General features: G+C 36.9%; 1 protein-coding gene and 1 long non-coding RNA gene across 2 annotated transcripts; both read right to left on the reverse strand.

Annotated features, from left to right (window-relative positions):
* Positions 1-357: 357 nt before the first annotated feature.
* Positions 358-8,667, reverse strand: LOC141637703 (sodium/hydrogen exchanger 1-like). Its single transcript, XM_074447151.1, has 14 exons — positions 8,225-8,667; positions 5,760-5,878; positions 5,376-5,473; positions 4,773-4,832; positions 4,638-4,684; positions 4,316-4,510; positions 3,995-4,041; positions 3,554-3,620; positions 2,772-2,872; positions 2,379-2,480; positions 1,869-2,007; positions 1,726-1,788; positions 1,560-1,643; positions 358-965 (listed from the first exon to the last, which is right to left on the reverse strand). Exons 1-14 carry the CDS (start codon positions 8,393-8,395, stop codon positions 639-641), a joined length of 1,620 nt encoding a protein of 539 aa, XP_074303252.1. The 5' UTR covers positions 8,396-8,667; the 3' UTR covers positions 358-638.
* Positions 8,668-17,376: 8,709 nt separating this feature from the next.
* On the reverse strand, positions 17,377-19,403 carry LOC141637700 (uncharacterized). Its single transcript, XR_012541868.1, has 2 exons — positions 19,207-19,403; positions 17,377-17,593 (listed from the first exon to the last, which is right to left on the reverse strand). It is a non-coding gene; the product is annotated as an uncharacterized LOC141637700 (long non-coding RNA).
* Positions 19,404-19,652: the final 249 nt, after the last annotated feature.

The following is a 19,652-nucleotide window of genomic DNA, read 5'->3' on the forward strand; positions in this document are numbered from 1 at the left end:
ACGGACGGTGGCAGTGTTGTAAACGGCAGCGTGAAATCGCACAGTCGCCTCTCTCTCACTCCTCACTATTATTATTATTATTATTATTATTATTTATATTACCGTGTTATTATGTTCAATCTCATAATTTACATCCTATTTTATCGCCTGTAATGTTTCCAAATCAAAATCTGTTTTATATAAGTAGTATTAACAAAAAAGGAAATTTGTTAGGACCCGTGATTTTTCACGGATTTCAAAACTAGTTACACTATTATAGCATTTCACATTTGCCAAACACACAGAAGAATGTCATCAGACACTCAGATAAGACCGTTTACGACCTTATCGAACTGAATGTATCTATCAAAACAAAGCTGGAATTAAGTTTATCAAATACACGTATATTGGTTGTTGTTTAATACAATGTGTAAACTATTGTACAATGGCCTGTAGGCACCAGTATTCACAATATATAGATGATATACACCGTTTAAATGAATACACAACTCTCGCAATCTCTATCTAGCTCCTTGATCAAAATTTGAATATCAATTTACGGGAAACAAAAACAAACTCCTGATTTTTTGTACAAAAACACTCGAACAGAAAGTTCAAAGAAAATGCGTAAGATGTTTGTGACAGTGAGAATCGGGTTCTTAATGATCGTGACTTGGATCAGCAGCACCGGTTGGTGAAAGGGGTTCATAGGGCACAAAGCCACGACCACCAAAAACGGGTCTCATAAATTTGACATCAAACTTCCTCCACAAATGGTGTACTAATGAAGTGTTACGTTTCACATTCAAACCAGCACTTGTAGATGGCTGCTCAGCATCACCGACGCCATCTTCGATCAAACCCCCATTTAGAAAGAATGGGATATTCAAGTATTCAAGACTTGGTATATCAGTTGCATCTGAATATGTACGTAAACGACCTCCCAGTATAGCCCCTATCAGAGGCTTGGTAGCTGTACCAAACACCTATTCATACAATAATAAGTCTTAAAAAATAAAATGTAAGCCCAACGTGTTCAACTATAAATACTACTCCTATTACCTACAAATAGACCCATTATTATCACTAACTTGTATAATAACTACTCCGTATTTTATAATTCAATTCTGATACGGGTCAATCTCATTGGGCGTAATGTTATTTCTTTATAGGCCAGTCTCACGATATAATCTTAATATGAGACTCTCCTATGACAGCAAAAAAAGTGAAACAGTCAGACCCGAAATCTTCAAAGTTACCACGAATCTTGTACGGACTCTTACTCTAGTACATAGGGAGTATAAATTAGGTGTCCATACTCAATGTTACTTGGACTCCTGATATTGTCTCCCATACTGTGTCCAACACTTGACACTTGGACATGGTCATATGACATTACGACAACTAAATTACAAAACAAGATCTGTTTATAAATTAACAAAATCTGACACTCTGAAAAACACTCATATGATCGTATCCAGTTGCCTCTAGCCGCGTTGAAGTAACATAGACCACACCGCTAAATAATGTGAAAAGAATCAAAGATACGAATAGGAAATGAAACTACGTAGAATACTAACCATAGTACTGAACAGAACGACAATGATAGTGCAGGTGATCATGAGTGATCTCTCACTCGACACAGTATCGCCAGAGCCTGAAAACTGCAGTAGCACATATTTAATAGAGAGAGACAAGTCATAAAACCTTGATATCTTAAATTATAGTGATGAAATAAGTATGTACCGCATTAAACGACAAAGCCACGGTAACTGCACCTCGCATAAGTCCTGCCCACCATATTATAACCTGAAACTTATAATCAGTAAGAAACAACAAAAGTGTAGTTATCTTAAAGATTCAATTTGGACAGAGACGTTGAGGCGTACTTGTCTACGGATATCAATTTTTTGTTCTTCTTTCTTCTTAAGACAATTTAATATACTTGCAAGCGGGAATACGAATGCTGCTCGTCCAATCAAAACTAAAGCAAGCATTGAGGAGCTGACAGCAAGGAAAGTCCCTGCACTGGATTGAAGAACATCACATCATTAGTCCTTTGGCATTGTAATCAAGCATTGTTTTGTCAAATGTATGCATTTCCCTTGTGTTGAAAACCGGAGAGATTCTTTTTGAACAATCTATGTTAAGACTTGCAACAAGAATTGCATGGATGGCACTACTTCACCATATAATGATATAAGAAATGCAAACAGCTTAGCAAGTCAATTTGCTTTATTCCGTCAAATTCTAAAGCGATGAAATATGAGTCATTGGTTCCATTGAAACGAGAAATAGTTTGTAGTAAATACCAGGATAAAATTCAGAATCAATTTGGACAACATTCTCAAGTTTCAAACGTTACTTAAAATTCAGGTGAAAGAGAAGGGTAGGCGTACCTTGCATTGCTCTCTTTCCATTTGTCAATGTCTAGTGCATCCATACCCACGTACAAAAATATGAATGTTTCTGCAATAAATGACATTGTAGCAAAAGCATGCCTGCAATTCCACAAGTACACGGATTCAAATATTTATCCTACACATGATTTACGCTCCAGGAACAAAATTTCTTCCAAGGAGTCTCTATCTAAAATTGACAATAAACCACAATTAATATATATATTACTTCCTCTGACCCAATCATTTGTTTACCTTAAATCTTCTATGTGAGAAGTATTTTAATTAAAGGTAAACAAGTGACTCGGACAGAAAGAGTATATAGATAGAGTTTTGAGAGTAACACAATCCACAATTTTTACAGAAGTTTAAAATGAAAGGCAAAGCTCTCACATGGAAGTTATCCTTGAGCGCTCTGATACATTGTGCCATGAGTAATGTGACATGACAACCCCACAGAAAAATACAGTCAAAATGCCACTAAGACTCATAAGCTGCAAGAACAAATAAGCCACTTTTAAAAGGTTTTTGAGTAACAGATCGTAGCAGGTATAATTCAAATGCAATTTATCAAGAGTAATGTGGATATACAGAAAAAAAGGAAGTAGCAAACTCAGTATACTTTTTAGATTTTTGGATATTCACTGCAGTTTATCAAGAGTAATGCAGATACACAGAGAAAAGGAATATTGTGTAATAAAGTTAGATGACAAGAGTTGATGTATGCAATCTTCAACACAGAGAGGTTTCTGAAAAAGCTATGATGAAAATTGTGTCGGTCAGCTATATCATTGTGTAGAAAAAACAATCACAAAACCATTGTATTGTACACAATGAAAACAATAACTGTACAGTACTTACCTAAAAAATACAGATCTTTTACGAGACGATCTCACATTATTTTAAAGTGAGACCTCCCATTTAGACTTCGTGTATTTTTGTCATTAATCATTGTTCCTGTTACTTTATATGGTGGACACAAACCTTATATGGTATGTCTCTTACTATTTGCAACTGCGTGGAAAAACTACTACCTACGAATAACATTTATAGAACAACTATACCACAATATTCATTCGAAAGTATCTCAAGAAAATCGCGAAGTGCACTTCATGCATTATAATGGTAATAAAATACGAACAAGTTCTCTACTTGTCAATCTTTGGAGTTCATACCTCAGCTATCATGTAAGACAAATAAGCCATGAGCATCATAAGAGCAATTTCCCGATCTGTAGAATGTCTGGCAAAGAATAAAGAAAGATATCAGGTTTTGTCGTAGATTGTAGTAAACAGAAATCAAGTGGACAATCTGTAGAACTCATGGACTCTACATAAAAAGGTCATTCAACTTTTCTCGTCAAGAAACTTAAGGATGGCATTTGGTATGTAGTAATGGTCTATGCAGTGGCTATTGCCTTATCTAAGAGACACAGAAACAGCTATGTTTGTATTTTTAAAGCACATGTATTTCACTGAATTATCTTTTTTGGGGATTTGCTAATCTAGACTTAATTTCTTGAATACACGTAGAGTTGCTAATATGTATGCAGTTCGTGAAAATGGCTACAAGAAACAGATAACTACGATAAGAGAAATATAATTGAATTCCATCACCTTCCAATGTACAACTTCTTTATGAGATATGCGCTCAATAGACCAACCTGTAATGTTCCAAATATTTGCAGGTTAGACTAAGATGATCTTAGAGGACTCCAATCCACAAAAGGACGGCAGAAGGGTAATAATAGCAAATGATCCAACAATAGAACATGTTCATCAAAATTTACAAAAAACCACGTTGGATATGCTTAAAAAAATCATTTCAAACAAAAAATGCTAAAAGAACATTTGTACGTTGGACAAAAGTAGCATTTTAGGTCACCAAAGAGGGAAATAACATGCGAGGCACGAAAAGGCAAGTCGACTAGAACTTACTAATACTCCAAGAACTGTACTGGTGATGAACAAGTAAAGAAAGGTCCATAACAAGGCCAAGGCAGTCATGGAGCTCAGGTTGCTCAAATCAAGTGATTGGACTGCATTGAATAGAACAATCGAGGTTGCGTCATTCACTACACCCTCTCCAAATACTATACTGTACAGTAATGGTGTTTCGTCTTGATTCAGCACCTGCAACAAACAAGAAAGAACAATTATGATTGTGAGTATGTTTAAAGTTTAAAACTACCAGTAAGAGTTATAGATATCGCTTCTTTGAATAACAAGTATATTTGAACGACTAAAAAAAAAGGTACACCTGCAAGGTACAAACAGAATCCGTGGCCGACAATATGGCGCCCATGGCTGCAGACAAACCAAGCATTGTAAGTCTAAGCATAGCAATATGTAGCAGCACATAATATTCTTTAAAAAGCCCTCAATGATAGATTACCCAGATAATCGTTAACATTCAGTTGGGTCAAACCGATCTTCCTGAACAAAAATAATACACCTGAAATTTCAAAGAAACCGGTCATTGCTTGACAAAATTTCATAATCCAAGTTTTAAATTGATATCCAATCATCCTTTTCATAATCATGTAAAGCAAGCTCTACAATCATGGTATAATTTATTGCATATTCCTGAATGTAATTATCAATCTAATACTCCCCCTTTGTCTTCACCAATGTTACTTTTTATTGTATTCCATTATCCATGCCAGACAATAGCTTACATTTCCTTTTTAGCATGTTTGTGCGTTAGAAATGGACTTCCCAGCCTACTTGCATGTGTTTTTACATTAAAACTGAAAACAAATATAAACTATCTACGGGAATAGAAGGAATATCAAATACAAAGTATCGTAAACTGCCATATAGTACTACATGCTTTTGACATAGATCATTGTTTGTTTAAAAACTTGCAAAAAAAAAAGTAAAAATCTTACACCAATTAGCTTGACGAGAAAAATGCTAGAAGTTTTAAACTAGTTAAGGTGAATTGTTTTAGTTACAAAGATGACAGAGTAAGGAATACAAAATCTACTTGTCTTACCTGATGATACAAGGCAAAATGATATTATGGTGCCTAGCACGCCAAACGTCAAAATCAATGAAAAGTTCTTGAAAAATTCCTTTTTCTTAACCTGGAACCTACAAATACCCACAACTTCAAATCAATATACATCCGAAATTTGCATGTTCTGTACAATCAAGGCACATCCTATATATTGGATTACTGGAGGTCTTTGATACAATGACTCTAATCAAAGATCTCTTTAACTCCAGGCCTGAACACTCAAATTGCAGCATATGATGGAGTAAGACGACAGTTAGAGCAAGCAGGAATGCCTAAATAGCATGAATGGATTTCAGCCATCAAGCCGTCATATACAAATCTGAAGCCATCTTGTAAGAAAATCTTATGAAGCGAGCTTACCCTGCATTGAAAATGATTGGTGGAAGCAGGTAAATAAAAAAGAGCTCTTCATTAAACTCAAGTATACGTGAGTTTTGGCCTTTCTTTATCCATAATACAATTCCTCCAGCCACCAGGCCCTGCATATTAGCAATAAATTTGATCACATAACCATGAAACAAACGGCAGGTGGCAAAATATGCAGTACATGAATAGGCCACCTATGAAAGTTGCATGTCAAACGTCAATTGATTTTAAAAGGAAATGTTTATCCTCATAGATACATGTACAAAGAACATGCTCACACGAACAATATGTATCTAATCATGACACGTCAACTATCAACCAACCCGATTTTGGCCATGGATAACAAATTAGAATAGGGAATTGTTCAGCGTAGGTTATCAAGTAACCATCTGCAACATCTAATCATATTGAATAAGCTCTTACTCTATCATATCAATCATGGCCTGACGTACGAGTCCTGAATAACCAAATTTAAGAACCAAGTAAAATATCGCACCAAAATTAATAGAGAAGGGACTCTCAGTTGTGAGCTCCTCCCAACTGACAATAGGAGTAAGCTACAATTCACCATTAACTAAATTAACTGAAAAATATAAGACTTCCCCATTACCTAAAGGGCTCCTGCAAATAGCAGAGTAAAGAGGTTTTGGATGTACGCATCATGTTGGTTAAATTGAAATGCTTGAATGGTCGGATGAATTTTAGAAACTTTAATCCTTGAAAGATTGGGTCGGGACCCATTACTTGTGATTTTATCGAAAAATAAAGAGTGAAAAGCGCGTACGAGCATTAATGGTGACAAAAAAAGCGCATAAAATAAGGATTTTCGCGTTAAAATGCTAGCAGGAAGCAAGAAAGCGGGCCAAAATGAAAATTGTGTCACTAATTGCATTAAGAGCATTTCATAGCAAAATCTGGAATTTCATTCTATGCCAACATCCAGGACTTAGAGATCCACTTCAACGCTAAGGCCTTGATCAGATACCAAAATAGGAGGGAAAGGAAGGGGAGAGCGAAGGAGTAAAGGGAAAGGGAAAGGGAGGGAAGGGAAGGGGAGGGGGAATGGGGAGTGGATTTGTGGATGTTTGGGGGAATGTGGAGTGGATGTTTGGATATAATTTCCCTCCAAATCTTTCCTATGGTGGAGGGATTTTAATTTGCCTTGGAGAGTTGGAGTGAAAATAGATCCCTCCAAATCCCTACTCCTCCATTTCCTCCACCCTTATTTGCTATCTTAAAAAGGGATTTTAGATCCCCTACTCTCCCTCCATTTCCTTTCCCTCCAAATCCTTCTATCCAAAAAACACTAAGGCTATATCAGAAATTGCACACAAAATGAGTCTACGCCACGTCCATAAGGATGAGAGAGTGCACTTCATAAGTCCTAAAGAGCCTTCACCCTAGACAAAAGCCATGAGACTACATATAACATATGCATACAACATACCCTTCTAATGTTATATACCTTATATCATAAATGATGTAGTGTGAGCACCCATGCGACGGTACTGAAAATTTGTTCAACTCTATGAAACACCCTCATGTGGTCAAAAATATCTAATACGAGCTCTTTTAAGTCGCTCAGGTTTGGAGAGGCGGTTTTGCTCAACCCTCGATACAAAATTCTATTCCCTATTCACCAATCCACCATTCCATTTCCACCACTAACAACATTAACATACATTTATATTTTATGCAAAGCATCTCTCTAATATGCCCTTTTGGAGTAACTGAAAATTTCTTCAATTTGGTATCTTGACTGTTGATAGAGATATTATTCTACCAATAATGTGTAGTTTTCCCGATTAAGTTACAAAGTCGGAAATCTGTTCAGTTACGTGTAACACCCAAATGTGATCAAACCTATCTAATAGATGCTCTTCAAGTCACTCAGATTTCGAGAGGGGGGTTTTGTGCAACCATTGATAAAAAAAGTCTACTCCCTATTCACTAAGCCACCATGCCAATATGCCATTACACCACCAACCGCCTTACACAAGACTAACTCAGCATACATTTATAGCCCATCTAAAATGTACACCCTTTTTAATAGTAACCGAAAATTGTCCAATTATGTGTATTAACTCTTGACAGAGATATCATTAAACCAATTAGAACACAAGTACAAGTCTCTATCATGTCTAAAATAGAACAAGCCCACATTTTAACATCACATTTAATTTTCCCATTCATAAAGTTGGGAAAGATTCATTTTGGGTCATTCGGAAATAGTCTCTTTGTGTTGCTAACACAAGGGTAAGACTGCACATCCGACCCCCTTGAGGCACTGGGGTAATGGTGGTGTTGTATAAAGTTGGACAAATCATGTGTATCAAACTATCAAATCTCAAACATGGGTCAACCTATCAAATCTAATCAAACACATTTACATCAAATAGCGGTGGAAAGGTAAGAAGGTTAAGACGGTTTAGCGTAAAATAATAAGAAGAAAGAATTACCAGAAGAAGGGAGGCTATGGATTCATTAGCCCATCGATTTTCTTCCAACAAATGGCCAATTATAATACACAAACAAATTAAACTGAAAAATACAGTTATAGATATTACAGTATTTGTATCAAATGGGGATTTTTCATGTACAGAATATGGTATTTCAAGTATATTATTCATTTTTTGTTTGTTCAATGATGCTCTCTTTCAATGGCACAAAGAATTGTTCAGTATATTGAACTAAAGGAATGAGCTTTAATTTGGAGTAATTTTAATTATGATCTGCCCCAAATCTTCTTTAATATAATTAAAATAAAAATGCATAGTCATGATCACAAAATTAATTAATTCCAAACTGAGAAAAGTAAGAAAAGGGTGAAATTTAACTAAGCATATCATGATGATCCGGCCAATAGTATTTTATCTTTTCCTCCTTATTCGACTTCTATTATACGGAGTTGTTGTACACTTGTACATATATTCATAGCACGTTAGGATTGTCTTTACATTTTTAAACATTAGTCTTGAACCCGTGCAAATTACACGGGTATACTATTTAAAATATTATTAATATAAAAAAATGTATAAAAAAAATTAATATTTTCCCATTTTTAAAATAATGGTCAAAAATAAAATATTTGTCGTTTTGGGTCGGTTTTGAAAATATTTGTCAAAATGGTGTCCACGTAGGCTCGGGATTTCTAGACCTGAAACACGCCACTACTAATGGCGTGTTTTGTGAAGGAAACACGCCATTAGTAGTGGCGTGTCTTTACAACAATTTTTTTCCTCAACTGACTGAACTTTAAGAAAAAAAAAAAAAAAAAAATTACATAAGACACGCCATTAGGGGTGGCGTGTTTCCCCTCCGAAACCCGCCATTCCCAATGGCGTGTTTGTTTTAGTCCATTTTTTAATGAAGTTTCTTTCCGTACGCATTATAAACACGCCATTGGTAGTGGCGTGTTTTAGGTCCAGAAATTCCGAGCCTACGTGGACACCATTTTGACAAATATTTTCAAAACCGACCCAAAACGACAAATATTTTATTTTTGACCATTATTTCAAAAATGGATTCAGTTATATTGGATAGTTTAGTTTGAAGTTACAAATTTCTTTACTAATTTGTATTTGTGGACTATATTTGGGTTGTATTGCTCTGTTGCTTTATTATTGTACTAGTTTAAAATCCGTGTAAAATTGCACGGGCATATGTAAAAGCATTTTAAAATATACTAATGCTTAAAAAATTATTTTTGTTTAGTTATAGAACCTTAAACACAAAGTGTATCTTATATTTCTTCAATTAATACAAATAAAATCTTATATTCCTTCAACCAACACAAATAAAATTAAATTGAATTTGTGGTTACTTGTATTTCTTTGATTGTTGTAGGTCACGAACTTTTCTAATACGTTAATTGTATTAAACATTGACAGGTTACTAGGTGCTCCATTCATTTGAAGTCACAAGTTTCAGGCTGTAGACTCTCTTGATTTAAAAATAAGAGGCGATTAGCTCGATATGATAATGTTAAAGATGACATTTTTTTGTTGGGTTTACAAAATTTACGAGACAGGACACCGAAGCTGAAACAAGTGAATTGTTATGGCATATCAATCCGATAATATGTTGAAATTTTTCTTCATAAAAATATTACCCCGTGCGTGTGTTACAATAACACATTTTTAAATCTAAAAGTGTATGCATTTTGTTGATTAATTAGGTTTAACTGAAATTCAGAAGAATTTGAAGACAGAGAAGGAAAGAAATCCAGGAATTTTGTTGATTAATTACTGCATTTTTCTGGGTGTTACACTGTTACTGCATTTACAATGTACTGTATCTCTTATAAGATTGTTATTGGTTGATTATTTGAATTATTCTGATGAAATTGTGGAAACCCAATTCAGAATTCTGTGTTGGAAGTGATGCATTGAAAAGCAACAATAGTTGTGAGAGTTTGTCCCACATCGGTGGGAAACTCCTCCTTTTTGTTGTTTATATTGCTACCTTCTACTAATGGGCTAAGCTATTGGTCCAAGGAGGCTTTTGTGGTGAGTGATGGGCCTGTGGGTATGGGCCCAAACACACACGCGCGCTGGCCCGGTCCGGGCTCGGGTTTGGGTTTGGGTAGACCGGGCCAAAGGCCCCTTTTTACCATTTTGGGCTTTTGAGTGTGAAGTGGGCTGTGTATCTAACTGCTTTGGGAATCAGTCAAATAAGACTGTTAGTGGGCGATTAAGGAGCTGTTTAATCTCCACTAATCACGTCTTTGACCTCTGATTATGGGGAACCGTTTTTGCTCTATAAATAGAGCAACCCCTCTCAGTTTATACACATCAATTATCACACTTACCTTCTCTCTTTCTCTTTTGCTCAATTCTAATAAATTTCTGGGTAAAGTTCTACTATTATTTCGTTCCAAGTCTCTCAGTACCTTTTTGGGCTTTTGAGTGTGAAGTGGGCTGTGTATCTAACTGCTTTGGGAATCAGTCAAATAAGACTGTTAGTGGGCGATTAAGGAGCTGTTTAATCTCCACTAAACACGTCTTTGACCTCTGATTATGGGGAACCGTTTTTGCTCTATAAATAGAGCAACCCCTCTCAGTTTATACACATCAATTATCACACTTACCTTCTCTCTTTCTCTTTTGCTCAATTCTAATAAATTTCTGGGTAAAGTTCTACTATTATTTCGTTCCAAGTCTCTCAGTTCCGAGTGGGCGGAACTGCGTGGAGGCTGTAGTGTTAACCTTGGGGAACTACCGGCACTAGCTGATCGCCACCACGGTCGTACCGGAGAAATAGTTTTCAAGGCAGTGGTTTATACACGGCACTACATTCGGGTTTATTTTTTCTCATCGCTTCTAATTTCGTCTTCGACTGGTATTTCTATTCTCCTTCTGTTTCCGCATCTTTCGAATAACAATTTGAAAACTATTTAGTTGCTGTAACTATGTCTGTTATGTCGAAAATTGTTCCTGAATTGGCGAAATTGGAGTCGTTTGACGGTCACAATTATAAGCGTTGGTCCCAGAAATTATTGATGTATTTTGAGCAGTTAGAAATTGATTATGTTTTATTTAATGACCCGCCTAAACCTATCACCCCTACAGATGTTGAGACGACCCCCCCTGCTGCTAAAGATGTTAAGTCCAATGAAGAGGATATTGCGAAATTTGTAAAGGACAACAAAACTGCTAGGTGGCATATTCGAATAATATGACAAACACCTGTTTGACTTATTTGCTGTAAATAAGTCTGCTAAGTTTATTTGGGAGTCTTTAGAAACTAAGTATGGGGCTGATGATGCGGGGAAAAAGAAGTATGTTGTGGGAAAATGGTTGGGATTTCAAATGGTTGACGGGAAACCTATCATGGATCAAGTCCATGTCTATGAAAACTTATGTGCTGATGTTGTGAATGAAGGCATGAAACTTGATGATATTTTCGTAGCTAATGTTCTGCTAGAGAAATTCCCTCCCTCTTGGTCTGATTACCGAAACCAACTTAAGCACAAAAAGAAAGACCTGTCCCTTAAGGAACTTATAGGACATATGAGGACCGAGGAGGCTAATCGCCTTAAAGACCTTCTGCTAGTCAATCGTGGTATTCTATTTTGTAAAAGCTAATTTGGTTGAGTACGGTGGTCCGTCTTATCGAGAAATATAAGGGTAAGGGTAAGGCCAAGGTTGGTCGGGGGTAAGAACCAGGGTCTGCAAAGAAGAATGGTCGGGGAAGCATACCAAACCGATTCCTAAGATTGAGTAAAGTCTGCTAAGGGTCCTATTGTCTCGCTATGTTTGTGGAAAACCTGGGCACAAAGCCTACCAATGTTACGAGAAGAAATCTGCTGAGGCCAATGTTGTTGTGATGATGACGTTATTGCAAATTTGTGGTTGTGGAAGCAAACGGTGGGTAATGTTCTTTGAATGGGTCTTGATCCGGAGCTTCGAGACACCTCTCTGTCTTTGATAGGGGTTTATTTGCTTGAGTTCGAGGAAGTTCTTTGATGGGGAATGCGTCTACATGGGTAACTCTTCATCTGCAAAGATCATAGGCAAAGGCAAGATCTTTCTCAAACTCACCTCGGGGAAAACACTTGCTCTCAGTAATGTTTTATTTGTACCCTCATTGCGTCGAAACCTTGTGTCTAGTGCCTTGTTAAACAAAGCTGGTTTGAAACTTGTTTTTGAGGCTGACAAGGTGGTAATGTCGCGTAATGGGGAATTTGTGGGCAAGGGTTATCTTTCTGGGGGTCTTTTTGTATTGAACTCTGATTTTGCTATTAATAATATTGCATCTTCTTCTGCTTATATTGCTGAGTCTATTGATGTTTGGCATGGTAGGTTAGGTCATGTGAATGTGGATTACATTAAAAAACTTAAAACTATGAGTTTAATTCCGAGTTTGACGAGTCAAGAATTCTCTAAATGTGCTAGCTGTGTTGAGGCTAAGTTTACAAAGAAGCCTAGTAAACCTGTGACTACTAGGAACACGAGTCTTCTTGAGTTAATTCACACCGACCTAGCTGACTTCAAAAATGTTGCAAGTAGAGGTGGCAAGAATTATTATGTTACTTTTATAGATGACTGTTCTAGATACACCCGTGTCTATTTGTTTAAGACTAAAGATGAAGCAGAATAATCTTTTATAAATTTTAAGAATGAAGTTGAGAACCAACTTGACAGAAAAATTAAAAGGGTAAGGTCTGATAGAGGTGGTGAGTATAAATCCAGTTATCTAGCTGACTTTTGTGCTGCAAACGGTTTAATACATGAGACTAGTCCACCTTACTTACCCCAATCCAATGGTGTAGCTGAACGTAAAAATAGAACCTTAAAAGAAATGATGAATGCTATGCTTTTAAGTTCTGGCCTATCTGACGATATGTGGGGGGAAGCAATACTTTCTGCTTGTCACATTCTTAACCGTGTACCTCATAAGAAAATTGACAAGACCCCCTATGAGATTTGGAAGGGCTATCCTCCTAACCTAAGTTACCTTAGAGTATGGGGGTGTTTGGCTAAAGTGGGCTTACCTGATTTTAGGAGACCTACCGTTGGACCTAAGACCTATGACTGTGTGTTTATAGGTTATGCTCAAAATAGCTCTGCTTATAGATTTATGTCTTTGAGTGATCGTTCTATATCTGAAGCTAGAGATGCGGAATTTTTTGAGCATGTTTTTCCTTTTCATAAAACTGTTGTACCATCTCCTAGTTTACCTGTTGCATCTTCTGATATGTCTTCACATGCTAGTGCTAGCACTTCTATTGATGTTTCTGTTGAACCTAGAAGAAGTAAAAGACCTAGATGCCCAAAGAACTTTGGTGATGATTATGATACAACTATGTTGTCGAACTAGGATACCTTTGTTTGTGCTAGTGATGAGTTTGTTTCACTTTTTTAATAGATGACCCAAAAACCTATAGTGAGGCAATGAAATCCATTGATGCTAATTTTTGGAAAGATGCTATTAAAAGTGAACTTGACTCTATTGTGTCAAATCAGACTTGGGAGTTGACTGATTTACCTAAAGGTAGTAAACCCATTACGAGTAAATGGATCTTTAAAAAGAAAATGAGACCTGACGGTACAATAGAGAGGTTCAAAGCTAGACTTGTAGTTAGAGGCTTTACACAAAAGAAAGGTATTGATTATTTTGATACTTACTCTCTTGTGACCAAAATTTCGACCATTAGGACTCTTGTCGCCTTAGCCGCTATTCATAACCTTTTTATACATCGATGGATGTCAAACCGCTTTTTTGAATGGTGAACTAAGGGAAGAGATCTATATGTCTCAACCTGAAGGTTTTGTGATTGAGGGTCAAGAGAGTAAAGTGTGTAAACTGAACAAGTCACTTTATGGACTGAAACAAGCACCTAAACAGTGGTATGAGAAATTTAACAACACTTTGATAAGTAATGGCTATGTGGTTAACAATTCTGATTCATGTGTTTATTCAAAAGTAATAGAATCTGATTGTGTTCTTATATGCCTTTATGTTGATGACATGTTAATACTTGGTAATAATTTAGAGGTGATAATTAGAACCAAAGAATTTTTGTCATCACATTTTGAGATGAAGGACTTAGGAGAAGCTGATGTTATCCTAGGAGTTAAGGTCATCCGAAACCCCAATAGAATCTGTCTAAGTCAATCTCATTATGTTGAAAAAGTACAGTGTTGAGAAAGTTTAACTGCTTTAATGATGTGCCTGCTAGAACACCCTATGATCCTAGTGTACACTTGTGTAAAAACTTGGGCAAGAGTGTTTCCCAAGAAGAGTATGCTAAAATCCTAGGTAGTGTGATGTTTTTAATGAACTGTACTCGACCAGATATTGCTTATGCAGTTAGTAGACTGAGTCGTTATACACATAACCCTAGTAATGAACACTGGAATGCTCTTCGTCGTTTACTAAAATATCTAAAAGGAACAGTTGACTTATGTTTGCATTATAGTAAATTTCCTGCTGTGTTAGAGGGATATTGTGATGCGAACTGGGTTGCAGGTAACGATGAGATATGTTCTACTAGTGGTTATGTCTTTACCATGGGTGGAGGTGCTATATCGTGGAAGTCCTCTAAACAGACTTGTATCGCACGCTCTACCATGGAATCTGAGTTCATAGCTCTTGAGTTGGCAGGACAAGAGGCTGAATGGTTGAGAAACCTTTTAGCTGATATACCAGTGTGGGGCGGACGGCTAACACCGGTCTCCCTACACTGTGACTCGCAGGCTGCTATTGGTGTTGCAAAGAATAGTGTCTACAATTCAAAGAAGAGACACATTCGAATAAGGCACGCTGCAGTTAGACAACTCCAAGACAACGGAGTGATTGCTTTGGACTATGTGAAGTCCGAAAACAATCTTGCTGATCCCTTTACTAAAGGGCTGGCTAGGAGACTAGTCGTTGATACGTCGAGGGGAATGGGGCTTAAGTCCTTAGGTCAAGAGTGAGACTTGACTAGGTCTAAAGCTTCTATTTCTATGGCGTTGTATGATTCATAGCCTCTACGGTGGTGCTTTTGAGACGCACTTGATGAATCATACACCAGGTTGGACTTAGGTCCTTAATGACTCATGTGAGAAGTGCTATTGAGAAGCACTTGAGTCACCTAAGTAGGTGTAACGATCATTAGACTATGAGAAGTCTTCTGAACACATCTATTAGTACCGAGGTAAACGCATAACTCTAAAAGAGCACGTTGCACTTTCGCGGAACGATCCTAATATGAAGGTATGATATGTGTTGTGGGGGGTATCGACCGAAGCTCAGCTAGGAATTCAAATCGCAAGATATTCTCTCGCTGTAAGTAAGTTGTTTCCTCATTGCACTAAAGTGTCAATTCAAATCGAAAGATATTGATACCTAAGTATCCAATCCTTCCTTTACCCAGTTTTTTCTTAGTTCTTTTCTTCTCCATCAGTGGGGGATTGTTGGAAGTGATGCATTGAAAAGCAACAATAGTTGTGAGAGTTTGTCCCACATCGGTGGGAAACTCCTCCTTTTTGTTGTTTATATTGCTACCTTCTACTGATGGGCTAAGAGATTGGTCCAAGGAGGCTTTTGTGGTGAGTGATGGGCCTGTGGGTATGGGCCCAAACACACACGCGCGCGCGCGCCGGCCCGGCCCGGCTCGGGCTCGGGCTCGGGTAGAGCACCTGCGGTGCGGGCCAAAGGCTTTGGCCCCCTTTTACCTTTTTGGGCTTTTGAGTGTGAAGTGGGCTGTGTATCTAACTGCTTTGAGAATCAGTCAAATAAGACTGTTAGTGGGCGATTAAGGAGCTGTTTAATCTCCACTAATCACGTCTTTGACCTCTGATTATGGGGAACCGTTTTTGCTCTATAAATAGAGCAACCCCTCTCAGTTTATACACATCAATTATCACACTTACCTTCTCTCTTTCTCTTTTGCTCAATTCTAATAAATTTCTGGGTAAAGTTTTACTATTATTTCGTTCCAAGTCTCTCAGTTCCGAGTGGGCGGAACTGCGTGGAGGCTGTAGTGTTAACCTTGGGGAACTACCGGCACTAGCTGATCGCCACCACGGTCGTACCGGAGAAATAGTTTTCAAGGCAGTGGTTTATACACGGCACTACATTCGGGTTTATTTTTTCTCATCGCTTCTAATTTCGTCTTCGACTGGTATTTCTATTCTCCTTCTGTTTCCGCATCTTTCGAATAACATTCTGCATCAAGAATTCAAATTTTGGTTTGGATCTACTTTTTGTTGACCATTTCCAAATTTTTTGTATAACATGGGTATTACTCCCTCCGTTCCGTTGAATTCCATACATTTGTAGACTGTAGTACTTGTTATATTAGTGGCATTGTTGTTTCTACAATTGTTTTTCGAGTTTTTATGTTTTGTGTGTATTTTTATGAAATTTAATCTGATCTACAAATGCAACGTCTGATGATCACATTGTTGAATTATGTGTAGAACTGGACTGTTTCAGACTCCTGTTAGCAAGCCTTCAACAATTACACCTAGAGCAAAATTAGTAAGCTCAACATCACTAAAATCTGATGCTGATTCGCCTTCGCCTAATCCAAGGTTTTCGCTTGATCGGCCATCTCCAAAGACGGTTACTTCTAGGCCAGTCAGTCGGTCTTCATCCAGGGGTTCTACACCCGATGTATGTTGAACTGTTCTGCTGAACTTTTGCTTAGATCAAAATATTATATTGAAATGGTTGCAAAGTCACTTGATGCGAATCCCAATGTAGAAACGGGATATTCCTATTTTTTAATTTGGTTGTTTTCATCCGAACCCCCCTTACCCCACAATTTGCAGGAGCTATTGAGGCACTTGGGTAAGGTTATTGTTGTTTTAAGTTTACACTTTATATGGGACCCCTTACCTTGTCATAGGCAGGACTAAGGAGCCTTGGAGGCAGTGGGGACGTGGGGTAACTGGTTCAACATTTCTAACTTATAAAGTATCACTCGTATTAACTCTATATAATGAAGTTACAAATAGAAAACATAAAGATATCATGAACTATAGAACCTTCATTTTGTAAGGGGCTAAAAAATAAGGAGAAAAATCATAGAAGAATAAATGCAAACGGGCATTTGAGTACAATGCTGGGTTGCTTTATGTTCTTTGTCAACAAAATTTGAAAAATTGGCATTCATAAATAAAAATGGGACGTACTTTTTCACATACGAATTTTACTTTTTTACATACGTCTTTTACAATTTTACCCTTATCATTTTTTCATTCCCTCATCCAATTGATTTTTTTTTCTCCCTTCCTTATCTCCCTTCGCCACCAACACCAACTTTGTTCAGCACCCCTTGCTCCGGTCAGTCCAATCGCCGGCCAATGTTGCTCCGGCCGACCTCACTAAAAACTCTGTAAACAAAAAAAAGGAAATAAAGGAATGGCAGGCATAATGAATTGAAGTTTGGTAAGAATGATGTTGGTACAATACTACGAAATGTACGGATGAATGGATGATGGAATTAAATCAATTAATGCATCACCCTCACGCCGACGCTACAAACTCACGCACCATCCAGAACCACTGTCCACCACCCAAATCACCACGCCTTTATTAATAACAATTGATAAACAAGTAAACTATTAATTTTACTAATTAACAAACCCTAATAATTTTAACAAAATATATTAACAATTGTTAACAACAAAATTACTTCACTAATTGAAGATTATAATCCATTATCCAAGTTTTTAGAACAATTGGATTCGATTTTAGGGAAAAAGGTGTGTAGACTTAATTTGTTTAGGTTTAGGAAAAGGGTATGATATGTCAAGTTAATGAAAAAGTAAAGTTTGTATGTGAAAAAGTAATTCCGATAAAAATAAGCTAAAGATTTTGACAACAAAAGAACGTAGTTTTTGGTACTAAGCACCCTATGAAAGTTCAATTCCCGGGATCAATTTGACCACTGATAATAAAATTTGAGTCTCCACTGTTGCTCAAAGTTGAAGATATATACAAAAAGCAATACAACTCAATTTATCTTGCGCAACATAATATGAATTTGAGTCTCCACATAAGAAACAAAAAGAAGCAACCGTCAATGTCAATAAACTGAAGAAGTGACAATAAGAATAACACTAAGGGTGTGTTTGAATTGAGTGATTTGGAGGGAAAAGAAAGGGAGGGAGAGTAGGGGATCTAAAATCCCTTGTTTGGATAGTAAATGAGGGTGGAGGGAAATGGAGAGGGAGAGATTTGGAGGGATTCAATTTCCCTCCTCCAAGCCTAATCAAAATCTCTCCACAATAGGCAAGATTTGGAGGAAAATTGTATCCAAACACCCACACTCCATTCCCCCTCCCCTTCCTTTCCCTTCCTTCCCCTTCCCTCCTTCCCCCTCCCCTCCCTTTCCCTCCTTTTTTCCTATCCAAACACACCCTTAAAAAAAAGGTCTACATTAGATTAATCATAGTAACTGAAGATCACATAATGTCAGGACTGTGAATAGATCAATAAAAGAGAAAAAGCAAGTAGATCAAAACCTGCAACATCATTAAATGATAATACTACGTATATAAGATTTGTAAAAACGGATTACCGATGAAACAATCTGCAACTTTATGTGCACAAAAGATCTAAAAAAATGTTGTAATACAGAGAACCCCGATCAAGAACCCAGAGAACTATAGTCAAACTTTATCAAGGCATTTTGTTGTTCTTAAAATACTTCAAAAATCAACTTATAAGCATAGAACAGCGAAAGACCAAGAGTAACAATATAGGAATTGATGACTAACAAACCAAGCAAAATCCTATTCTTATAATATAGATACTCTTATGTATGAAATTAATGTTAAGTAAAAAGACGCAAAACAATTTAATGGAATAAGTGTAGAAGATCTTTATTATGCAGAAGGCGCACTTGACCAAGAATTAAGGACACGCATACTGGGTAACGAAGTGTAAAAATACTCTTGTACCGAATTTCACATACTCGTACTCTTTGAAATTGATAACTCACACAAAGACTATTATGTCCACTTGTTTGTGATGGCTTAATATGCAGCTTCAATAGCTTTTGCTGTTGAGATAAACATTCGAAAAATCGATTTGTAAATGTAATACTCCGTATAAGAGGAGTGGGGATCCTCTGTCCCATTTGGTGTCCCAATGTGGGACATAAAAGTGGGACAGAGGATCCTTACTGGTATAAGAGAGGGTATCCGTCTAAAAACTTTCATTGTTGAATATATAACTCCTATCAAATGGGGCAACAGATTGAAAAAATTATACAAAAACAGAATTACAATAATCCTTGGGGAGTATTTGGTAGCCACAAAATTAAGAGAACATCTGGCAAAGGATTGTGTTTTCAACCCCACAATATTTGATTGATTCCACATACACTTCTAATATTTACTCCGAATTCAATAACCAAAAAATATATTAAAAGATCACATCAATTTG

The sequence above is a fragment of the Silene latifolia genome, unplaced genomic scaffold (genome assembly GCF_048544455.1).
Source record: "Silene latifolia isolate original U9 population unplaced genomic scaffold, ASM4854445v1 scaffold_134, whole genome shotgun sequence".
In the NCBI taxonomy this organism is placed as follows: Eukaryota; Viridiplantae; Streptophyta; class Magnoliopsida; order Caryophyllales; family Caryophyllaceae; genus Silene; species Silene latifolia.

Coding starts and splice junctions, on each gene's coding strand:
- LOC141637703 (XM_074447151.1), bottom strand. CDS start 8,395: ATGAATAATATACTTGAAATACCATATTCTGTACATGAAAAATCCCCA. Junction 4,685..4,772: donor GAATGTTAACGATTATCTGG/GTAATCTATCAT, acceptor GTTTGTCTGCAG/CCATGGGCGCCATATTGTCG. Junction 4,511..4,637: donor ATTCTGTTTGTACCTTGCAG/GTGTACCTTTTT, acceptor TGTTTGTTGCAG/GTGCTGAATCAAGACGAAAC.